The sequence below is a fragment of the Talpa europaea genome (genome assembly GCF_964194135.1).
Source record: "Talpa europaea genome assembly, chromosome: 14".
In the NCBI taxonomy this organism is placed as follows: Eukaryota; Metazoa; Chordata; class Mammalia; order Eulipotyphla; family Talpidae; genus Talpa; species Talpa europaea.
The window spans coordinates 21,001,692-21,013,843 of NC_140082.1; the positions used below are offsets into that span (position 1 = coordinate 21,001,692).

At 34.3% G+C, this 12,152-nt stretch overlaps 1 protein-coding gene across 1 annotated transcript in view; it reads right to left on the minus strand.

The window, feature by feature from the left end:
• Nucleotides 1-12,152, minus strand: part of GPR158 (G protein-coupled receptor 158) — a gene marked incomplete at both ends in the record, with an annotated part of 240,943 nt that overhangs the window by 66,075 nt on the left and 162,716 nt on the right. The window contains one exon of the mRNA XM_084254000.1: nt 10,479-10,547. Within this exon, the coding sequence (XP_084110126.1) occupies nt 10,479-10,547 (69 nt within the window). The remainder of the gene's footprint in view (nt 1-10,478; nt 10,548-12,152) is intronic.

Genomic DNA, 12,152 nt, shown 5'->3' on the forward strand with positions numbered 1-12,152 from the left:
CATCCTAAAATATAAGGGCAATTTGGAGACATGACATCCAAGAAGTACACCAGCCAAGGAATATAGCCAGAGCTAAAGCACAATGAAAGAGGATGCAAACCTCCAAATTATAATACAGCTGAAATTTGAGGTTTCAGGTGACCTCAAAATGAACAGGTAGCCTGCCTCAACCTAGTCTTCCTTTTGTTCTCCTTTCTACATTACTTCTTTATAAAAGTTACCTGAAAAAACTGCCTCATTCAAAAATGAAAAGCAGCAAATCAAAACCACAATGAGATACCACTTCACATAGATTATGATGCTTTTAAGAAAAATCAAAAACAGAAAATAACAGTGTTGATAAGGAGACAGAAAAACTAGAAAATTATGCTTTGCTGTGCAGTCATTTTAGAAAACGCTTTGGTACTTTCTCTAAAGTTAAACATAAAATTACCATATGATCCAGAATTTCACACCTAGGTATATGCCAAAAACTGAAAGTAAGGAATCAAACAGATACTTATACACCAACATTCATAGCAGCATTGCTTAACAATAGCCAAAAGGTACAAGTAAATGAAATATCTATTCAACAGATGAATGATAAAAGTAATGTGCAATGTACATATAATGGAATATTATCCAGTCATTAAGAGGAGTTAAATTCTGACACGTTGTAGCCTGAGTGAACCCTGAAAACATTCTAAGTTAAATAAGTCAGGCATAAAAGGACAAATATTGTATAATTCCACCTACATGAAGCACTTGGGATGGACAAATTCACAGAGATACAAAGTAGAACAGAAGTTATCAATAGGGGAATGGGAAATTATTATTTAGTGGATATTATTATTTAGAGTTTTAGTTTGGGTTGGTTTAGTTTAGTTCTGAAAATGAATTATACATTTGTACAACATTGTGAATGCACTTAATGCCACTGAATATTTAAAAATTATAAAAATGGTTAAGTTTGTGTTCTTTGTATTTTATCACAATAAAAGGAATTATCACAATTAAAACATCAATATCAGAAAGGAACCAGCACAGACTCTGTTTAAACCATAGTAGGGAAAAGGTTGATGAAGAACATATAGCAAGAGAGATTTTACCCAAGAAAACTACTGATAAAAGTTCAACTAAGCAATTCTCAAGGCCGCAACAAAATTAAAGAAAATACATTCCTTGTCAAAAGATGCTCAAAAAAAGAGACTAGAGATCAAAGAAGAGGCAGAAAACAGAAAGAGCTAACAGTGTATGTACCGAGATAGTTGAAGAAAAGGGGGGAATATCAAGATAAAACAAAAATGCTGTAGAAGTTAAAGGAACATTAAAGCAAGTAAAATAACAGTAACTAAGAAAGGTGTAAGGGTCATGGAGTCAAGGAGACACACAAGACAAAACAGAAAAGGATGGAAATAAAAATGAGTAGAAACATCATATTTATGGAAGAAAAAGAAATGCTAATGTACTCATAATTTGTGCTGCTGAAGAAGAGACAAAAAATTAAAGATGTAATTTAAAAACACCCTAGGGCTAAAAGAGGACTTCTATCTATATACTGAAAGGGAACACAATAATGGTGGTGGGGGTGAGGAGATACAGAATGATAAACTCCCAGGTAATTCCTACTTTAAATATTTACTTACAAGACTAAAGAATGACTTACTGGCATGTAGATGGAAATACTAAGTTAGTCATCCACAGGAGAGAAAAATCAAGCTATGTTCAAGAGCTGGAAATATTCAGATAAAAGTTTTGAGATAGAAAGTGTGTTTTGAAATCTTATACCGAGGGATTTGGTTATTTTTCATGTATAAGGACAATTGGTAGAGATTTTCAAGCATGTAAGAATGTAGGCACTGTAAACTCATTATTCCTTCATAAAAATGTTGTTAATGAGAACCAAGGGACACATCAAAGTACAGAACTGAGGAATGAAGAAGCCAGATTACAGAGATTAATGGAAAACACAAAATCTATTTAAATAAGGCTGAACAGATAAGTGAATTATAATTTCAAAATTACATACTATATAGTTGTTTCAAATGTTAACAATTCAAGAATTAACAAAAATCAAAAGGCAGGATTTTATTTGAGTTCACCACGAGCATTTTCTGACTTAAATGTTTGTTCTATCCCTCTCTTATGGGGGTCACTTTATGTTGATTCAACTGTATTTAGCATCCTAATTCTATTTTCTGGGGCTCAGTTCTCTAAGTCCAAGTTTTCAGAAAAGTAGAAATGGAGATTAACCATTTTCATCTCTCTGGATATGAATATATAGCCCAGATGCAGCTTCTGTGGCTTAGTAAATATAAGAGGTCTAAGGACCTTGAGTTTCAGTGGTGTAAATGACAAAAATGAGAGCTGCCTGAAGAAACTTTCACTCAAATTAGATGTCAATTCAGTATTAAGTACATCTGCAAGTCATTTCTTACCACTCCCAAAGTTGCCAAAAAGTAATTAACTTAAAATCAAAATAAAAGAATTGAGTTTATTTTAAAATAAGGTATTTTAGATCTGATAATGTTTGTAAAGATTCAGTTATCCAAAAATCATAAATATCTTCAATTTCCACTTTAGGTTTTTTTTGGTTAAAATAATAGAGATTATAATTGACATTTCTAATTAAAAAATTCATAAAGTAACCCCACATATTTCAATGTTCACCATCAATCCATTTTCTATCTATATATGTACATATATAGACGTTTTAAATGATCAAATGTATACAGTGATTAATTCTGCATATAGCAACTTTGGTTGATCTTTTATCTTGTCCTCCACATTTTTCAATTTTGTCCAAGTTTGTAAATAATGAGTAATTACTATATTTCACAAAACAACAATGTATTTTAATAGCCATATAGCCAAAGTGGTATTTATTTTAGCAAAACTGAAAACACTGTTGCTTTTCACTGATAAACTAAAGTCAGTTGTTCAATTCTCAACTCTTTCAATTTGCTAAAATTCAATTTATGAAAACTCTTTAAACTAAAGGCTGATTATTAGTTAATTCCCGATTCATCACTGATCTAAGATTCTTTTAATTAAATCCCCTAAAATATGCATATGCAATAGATTCTGTACCTTGTGACTGGTAGACAACCATTCCCACCAATGATCAGACTTCTCTCTGGTTGGTTGAGCAAGGAAAAGAAGTATGAGTGGACAAATGGAATGGCACAGAATTCCAGTAAATTCCATTTACTCTATTCCTTTAACTTATGCTATAGAACAGAATATCTTAGTATTATACTCTTCAAAATCCCTTAAAGGAGGTGATTTAGTTCTCTGATGTTTTGACCTATATATTTTAGTCAATGTTCTTAAAATTCTCTGGAAGTATGGGGAGTAAGACTCTTCTATTTCCATATTCTTTGACCTATCCTGACAAGAAACAGCTATCCCCCTATGATTGACATCCTCCATATTACTATTATGCTCATAAATATTTAACTTTTTTCTGATTTCCATTTTCTCTTTTGTTCTTATATCAATCCCAATGGATCTAATGACACCAAGTAAGATACAGCCTCCATCAGATTAAAAAACTGAATCTTAAATAATTAAGATTGAAACTGTATCTTAAGGATGAATTTTAGAGTTGGGACAAAATATCCCTACAAAGGTCCCTAGGTAACTTGGGATTGAAAAATGTTGGCCTAGTTGTAAAATTGGGAACTTTTTGCACTATGTTTGTCACATATAAGTGAATCTGAATTATACTGTCCTCCCCCAATCCCCCCCCCCAAAAAAAAAAAAAAAAAAAAGAACCAGAACTCTTGGAGGAATGGCTAATCTCTGGGCTGAGTAATATCTCCTGCACTAGAAAGTAGAAAAGGTTCCAAGAACACTGCGGTTATATTAAAAAGGTGCAAGAGCCAGCTTGGAGGAACTCTCCAAATATAAGTTAACTTGAGCATCAAAGGAAAGGATAAGAGTATAAATAAAACTTGATGCTTTAGTTATATCTTGTGGTCTCATTCTCAACCCCCACCCCCACCCCCTATCAATTCTCTCCTTTATTTCCTGCCATCCTAATCATGGGAGTAATGTGTTCTTGTTTTCCCTCTACTTCTGGATATATGTGTGGCTCAAGAATAAAAAAGAATCTTAGTTTTAGTTTCAAGCTTTAGGGTGATCATAGAAAAAGCAATCCTCTAATTCTAAGGCACTGAAAATGACCTGGTATAATTTTTTAGACTGAAATACAAATTTGCCATTTTTGTAGATAAAATTGGTGAATGTTGAAAACTTTGTATTATTTGACAACATGGTCCACTTGAGTTCACAGCAATTTTATATTGGATCTTAGAGCTAAACCACAAGCTATTGTAAATTGGTTCTCTATTTCATTTTTTATGCCTTTTATTTATTTGAAGGCCAAATGAGGAAGGGAGACTGAACAAGAGGTAGAAAATTAACCTCCTTGATTATCCTATTCATGCCATTTTAATATCATATTTATATCCTTTATCAAAAATATTGTCATGAAGTGGAGGGAATGCTTCACCAAGCATCAAGAGACCCGATTATATTCTTGACTTTTCAATACCTAACTGAGAATAATTGTTTGAGTCTCACCTTATCTTAACCCTTCTTTTTTCATTTGTAAAAAGACGTCAAATAAAGACTAAGTTCTATCTGATGGCCCTTCCAAGTTCTAATATTTTGTAATTCTCTTTTATAAGAGAACTTGGGGTGGGGTGAGGGAATAATCTAAAATAAGTATTATATTTGTACATGCATTTGTGTCTTTTGCAGAAAGGTGTATGTAGCCAAGCAAATAACTAAGATTGAAAGGAAAGTTTACTTTACTAGCTGAAATGGTGGTTTAGTGAAGTCAAAAACAAACTTCTAGTCTTCATATTGTTTAATGCTTTACTAATGTACAAAATGTGTTTTTTTGTAATTTAATCTGAAAAAAATACTTTATTCAATGTTTTAAAGTTCTTTTTTCATTTATAAGTTGAATAAAAGTTTTTAGGTGATTATGAAGAATAACCATTTGTTCATAAATGTATGGACTTCAAATCATGAGTCTCTTTTGAGAATCTGTAAGAAAATGTTTTAAATGCTTCAACTCTGCTCTCCAATTATAACAATGCTAAATTTAGTCAGATTTTGGCTTGTCCTCATCTGCACAATGATGATAATCTCCAATTTGGACTTTCCAATATAAGCATTGTTATGAAATCGTCTGTAGTCTAAGATTGCTTAGAAAAGGCAAAAATAACCTTAATTCTTGCAAATCTGAACAACAATATGCAACATAAAATGAAGAAAAGGCTCAATTGCATAACTCAGTAGAACTATGAATATCCCTAGAGCCTCCTTCCATGGAGTTACCCAATCCTAAAAACAATCCTACTTTATTCAAGTATACTTTTTTAAAAATATGTGACCCCAGACACAACTTTTATGCATGAGTCATTCCAGTATGGGCCACACTAGGAACAGAGAAATATAGCTGTATCTAATAAAGAAATGGAGCGTAAGTCACATTTACACAACCAAATGGTTAGAACTTTTGCATATACTAGGTATATTTAATCAACTTTATCACATTTAGGTATACATATACAGAGATACTACTTGCAGGAAAAGCTCTAGCCAAAATTTATAAGCTTCCTTTCTGCAAAATCCAAGGAAGTTAATGAACCCTAGTCCAATGACCAAGTTACCCTTTTTGTCAGGAATGCTTTATAAACATACAGTCATGCAAATACAGTACCCTGCCTCCCCAAGGTAGCCAAAGCTTTTGCCATCAATTTCTGAGATACCATCTTCCATTCTTCCATGTAAAATAAAATTGAACTTCTTTCCAAACTCAATCAACAATGTACTTTAATCTCGTGTCTTCCCCTCTATCTTACACTATATGAAAAACTTCATTACTTTGGCCTTTTATGTCTTCAGAAGCTGAATACTAACCATCTAAAGTTGATGTACACAGCAGGAACTTGAGAACCACAAGCAGTTATTGTATAGAGAGAATTTGTTATGAAAACTGAAATAGACTGCTAGTTAAGAATGATGTCAACATGGTGAGGTATCCTGATATTTCTGCCCTTTGAAATTTGTTTTGTAAGTCTTCCTTTCTGTTTTATTTTCCCTAGGCATATCGGAGCTATCAAGCAGAAGTGCTGCCTTGTAATTCCCTTAAAATTTCCATTTCTCTGCCTTTTTCTCTGTATCTGATATTATAACAGGTACAGGTATACCAGATGTCTTTCAGAATTGGGTTCCAGCCAATGACAGGGCCTCTACCAGTTACTTTGAACATTTACTGGTCTAACATTTATTATTCTTTCAAATGTCTTTCTTTTCTAGAGCATTTCCATTTAAGAGACTTTAAAACTTTTCTATAAATTTGGGCCCATTCTCATTAATAAGACCATTTTATTTAAATAAGTATAAATCTCATATAGGTAAAAATAAACCAACTTTTGCTTACAACAGAAAATAACATGAAAAAGCATTTAGCCTAACTGTAGGCACTAAATAAGGTAATATAAATTGTGACCATCATTCATTGTCTTCCACAATCAAGCAATTCTTTCAAAGGCTATTTAAAGAGGACAATAGACATTGTTTTACAGAATAGTTCTAAGTTTGTCCAAGTAAAGTCTCGTTCACTGACTTATGGTATATTTACTTTAGTTCAATTATGGTGACAGGTACTGGGCTAAATGCCCAGATGTAGAAAACTGGAGAGAGATAACTAGAAAGAAGCCATTGCTCTCACAAAACTAGAGTTTATGCAGGAGAATAACAAACAACTTGTACTTTAGAATGTAGAACTATAAACTGAGATAGGAGTTGTCAAGAAAGAAAACAGGGTTCCAGGAAAAGACATTATAAGGACTTTGACCCAAATGGGGGGGGCAGGTGTCAAGAAAAGGTTTCCTAAAAAAAAAGTGGTACTTAGTAAAAATCTAAAGGATGATTAGATGTCAGTTGGGGAAAAGGATTTATGAGAAGGGGTGGGAGGAAGGAAAGCATGTAAAAAGGTCATATGACTAGAGGCATATTAGTTTCCAGTTGCTGCTGTAAAACATTATCACAAATTAAGTGGCTTTAAAAGGCACAAATTTATTATCTTATACCAATATAAGTCAGAAACTGAAAATGGATCTTATGGCACTAAAATGTAAGATTTTCTTCTAGAGTCTTTAGAAAAGAATCTGTTCCTTTCTCTTTTACAGTTTCTAAAAGTTGGTCATATACCCAAGTTTATGGCCACTTTTATCCATCCCCAAAGTAGCAATAGTAAGTCCTGTCTTTTTCCTGATGTCATCTCTTTGATTCTCTAACTTCTCCTTTTTCACTTAGTAATCTTGGGTCCATCCAGATAATCTCCTTAATCTCCTAAACTCCTTAATTTAATCATTCTGCAAAGTCCCTTTTTTTCATCTAAATAAACAGATCACAGGTTCTAAGGATTAGGACTTCGGACAATTTTGGGAAGCCATTATTATGCCATAAATAATAGAGTTCTTGTTTAATTTAGGAACTGAAAGGTGTGGATCTGCTACTCCTAAGCAGCCTATTCAGCCACCATTTTGTCACCTAAACAAGGTCAAAGTGTTCCGGCCAGTTAGGAACAGGAACCCAACCCTTCAGCCCTTCAAATCAAACAAGAGCACAAAGCTGGATCACACTGGGGAGGTTATGCATCACAAGGTATGTCTGGAATGCCTGGAGGGGCTGAGGACCGATGCATAACATGTGCATCAGGAGGTATGTCCAGAATGCCCAGGGGGCTGAGGACCAATGCATAACACATACTCCCTACTTATATATCACGAGGTATGACAGGGAATGCCTGGGGGGCTGAGGATCGATGTATGACAAGGGACCCCAGAAATTGATCAGTGGAGTGCCTTGTTGAAAAGATTAGAACCCTGGGGGCTGGGGATTAAGGTGTGTCATCAAGTAGATAAGAAGCACCTGGAGGGCAGACTCACAATCCCTAATCTTCTACACCCTTCCCCTTTCTTTAATCTCCTTAATCTCCTTACAACATATTATGTGTGTCAATAAAAGGGCCAGGATCTTGCTCTTCAGCAGCATCCTGCATTATGTATACTGCTCCACGACTCCCGTTTGTCAGTGTGGTGTTTTCCAATGCAACAGAAAGGTCAGGATAGACAGCTACAGAAAACAGTACTGAACAAGGATGAAGGGGTGACCAAAGACCATACTGAATATAACATCATAAACTAAACTATATTAAGTGTTTAATCTTAATATTGAGAACACTAGGAAACTACAGAGGTGCTGCAGATTAGTTTTGATATTTTAAAATATCTCTCCTCCAGGGCCTCCCTGGTGGCGCAAGGCGTTAAGCACCACACTATGAAGCAATCCACAGTCTCTGTAGCACAAATTCGATCCCTGGCCAGGAATACCCACGTGGCGTGGCAGACCTCTCCTGTCTTGCCTGCTGCTCCCCTCAGCAGTGTATTTCAGTCAGTCTGCCTGTTCTGCTCCCCACTCTGTCTCTGGTGAATCTTCTCACCACCAGCATCTCTGGCCTGTACCCCAGCTCTTGTATGCATAAATAAATAAATCTTTGAAATAAAATATCCCTCCTGAAATTGGATAGAAAATGTATTTTAAAATAGCAGAGGTTTAGGAAAAACATGATGGTGGCAGCAACAACAAATATTTAGATGATTAAGATTATTGTTCATGTTACTTTATTATTGTTCAGGTTACTTTAATTCACTTTATGTTTTTGAGGGTTTTTTTTGTTGTCAAGTTGTATTTATTGGGGTATATGTCTTAGCAGTATAGATTTACACCCCTACAAATGTATGTTATTTTACTACACCTACCACCAAAGCCCCTGTAATCCTCCATTCAAGAACCCCTCTCCTCTTTGCTACCAGCCCCTTTGCTACTACTATATCTTACTATATTTTTATTTTTTGTTAGGTAATTTGGTGTTCTTTGGACTTCTTGTTTTCCTTCTTCACGTTTGGAAAGTTTTCTTCCATTATTTCCTTAAATAGTTTTTCAATTCTCTTTCTCTTCTTTCTGGGATACCTATGATTCTTAAATTTCCTTTCCTCATGGTATCAGATAATTCTTGAATTGTTTTATTTTTTCTTTTTGTATCTCTCTTTTTCTATTTTGACTCTTTCCCCATTTGCATCTTTGAGCTCACTGATTTGTTTTCCCATTTGATTTATTCTACTTCCTTGGCTCTCTCCAGAATTTTTCATCTTTTCCATTGATCTTTATATATTTTACAAGCCTATTATTTTATTATTCAGATTTTCAATTTCAATCTCCTGTTAACTGATTGTGCTTCTCATAGCACTCATTTGCTTTTCTGAGTTTTCTTGCATATTCTATATTTTTTTCCAAAGATTTATATATTTATACAAGCACTGCGGTTCAGGCCTGAGGCACAGGAGGGTTAGAAAATCCACCAGAGACAGAGCAGGGAGCAGAACAGGCAGAAGGACCAAAACACACTGCTGAGGGGAACAGTGTGCAAGACAAGAGAGGTCTGCCACCGCCATGTGGGAATCTCCCTGGCCAGCCGGGAGTTGAACTGGTGACACGGAGGCTGCAGACAGCCTCACAGTGCTGCACTCAACCTGCTGCGCTACCAGGGACGCCCTTTCTTGCATATCTATAAACTGTTCTCAGTTTTCTTTTGTATTGTTCAATTTTTTTATTTTCTTAATTATGGAAGTTTTGAATTCTGTATTTGATAGGAAGAAAAAGCTTATTTATTGTTCTCCTGGTTACTTGCGTGGCCATTTATATTTCCCCAGTGGTTTGCTTTTGGTTTGTTCTGCTGTAGTTGGGGCCTCTGTTGTATGACAGGCCTCCTTGTCCACCATTCTGGGCATTTATTGGTTGGTGGGCATGGCAGCTGGGGCCTTGTGAGGTTTGGTATGGTGCTGGGAGTTCACGCTGAGGTAGGTCTACTATGGGATCTAGGCATCACAGAATCTGGGGCAGCATTGGGGGTTGTTTTTGATTTCTTAATTGGGTGACTATGATTCTTATTAAATACCCCTCTGATAGTTCTATAGAGAAGATTAGATATTACAACATACAACATGCCAAACATTAGTTGGTTGATGTGTCTCTGATGCATGTACCTATATCTATACCAAGCACAAGTGTGCCTTCCATTAGTTCAATTAAGTATTTAATTTTCCTCACATTCTTGGAAAAAGCATAATAAGTTCATTTTATAGAAAGAAACCAAAGTTTAGAAATGTTAAGTAACTATCTAAGGTGATCCAATAGGTAAGAGCCACGGTTTATATACATCCTTGTTTATGCATCTATAAGAGCCATTGCATCACTATAGATATATAAATGTATATATAAATGTAAATAATCAATATATTTCATATATAATACATAAGCAGTTATAAATACATATACATATATACATTGATATTTATAAATGTTACTATAAGCAAAACAAATTTCTAATTATGAAGTATAAGTATGTTACTTACTGGAAAGTACAGAAGCAGAGACCCAAACAGGATTGTTTCCAACAGGATAAGGCCTGATGCTCTGATGCTCTAAAAACAAAATGAAAGTATCATTGTTAACTTACATTATGTATTTTGATAATGCCTCATCCAGTAGAATAGAATTCTTTAGGGGAAAATAAGTAAAATTTGGCTAATATTTCAGACAAATGGGCTTAACTGAAACATGCAAAAAGACTGACTAGAAAGTGGTAGCAAACTTAATGATATTGCCAGAGGCTTCATGCAATTTTGTTCTCTAAATCTGAATCAATGAATAGTCTGAGCAGTTGAAAACACTATTTGGAAGATACTTTCTATCCAAGAAATTCACAAACATAGAAGATATTGCCTGTATTTCAGAAACAGTCACACATGTATATTGCATACTTTCAAACCATTTCTCAAACATCAACAAGATGGTTTTGGCGGTTAAAACAGACATATGAAACCCAGTTATATTACATAGCAAATCTCTCTCATCCTATTAACATGATTTAGTTGTTCATAATTAAAAATTTAAAAAATAAGTTGATTTCCAAATACTTTTCCTGATTATGTAAAGTTTATTAGGGATAAATATATTTAATTATCTTAAAATTTTTTTTAGGATTCAAAATAGCATTATTTTACCAAAGCAAAATGCTTAGAGTTGTGGTATGAAATAAAGATCAATCTATCTTATAAAAATAAATTTACTTTGATGAGTTCCATTATCAATATAGAGTAAATATAATTAAGAATACAAATATGGAAAGGCCATTCTATACTCCCTGCATTTTAACTAAATTTATCCATAAAATGTATACAAAATTACGCCTGGTATAAAAATATCTTACAGAAAAGTAATTTAAAATAGTAGCAATTTTTAAATAACAAAAAGCTGGAAAGCCAAAAAGCTGGATAAGAGACTGCCATGTAAAAAAGAAGTATTAGATAACTGCACAGCTAGATAAAGAAAGAAAATTTCAACTCTAACTTCCAAAAGAGTGGTGGATATTGTTGGACATAGTGGAATACTTGGTAATTTTTCAAAAGAATTCAGGGTTTTCACTAACATAAAAGTTTGGGAATGAACAAACTAGTTTAGTCGGTGAACAGAGTTGATGATTCAAATGACTTTTCACTTTTGGATATTATATTTACTAGCAGATGCTTTTAGTGAAAAGAACATTTCTATCAGCAAAATTTTGAATTGGTTTTGACTAATAGAATTTCCAAAGTGGCAAATTGCATTTACATAGCATACCTGACTATGAATACTGTTTATTTTTAAATTTCCCCCCAAATGACACGAAGTTAAAGTGAGAGTCCAAAATATACAAGATTGCTCCTAAAACAATCTATGCAATAGTTTTTGTAAAAGAAAAAATGATATGGTCCTTGCTCTAACATGGCAGACTAACATGTACATGGAGCCATGTCTTCCTCTGGGGAACTAGTGGACAGTCATCAGCAAAGGAGCAAGTGCACTGTGAAGAGAACTGAGGACTTGATGTGCATTTCCACAAGGAGATGAATCACAGTCCATCAGAAAGGGTAGGAAAGTCTAAGAAACAGTCCCTCCAGCAATACCAGGACCCTGGGAAAGAAACCTATCCCTCTCCCACATGGTCTCAGGGGATTCCACTCAACTCCTAATCCACTGAAAACTGG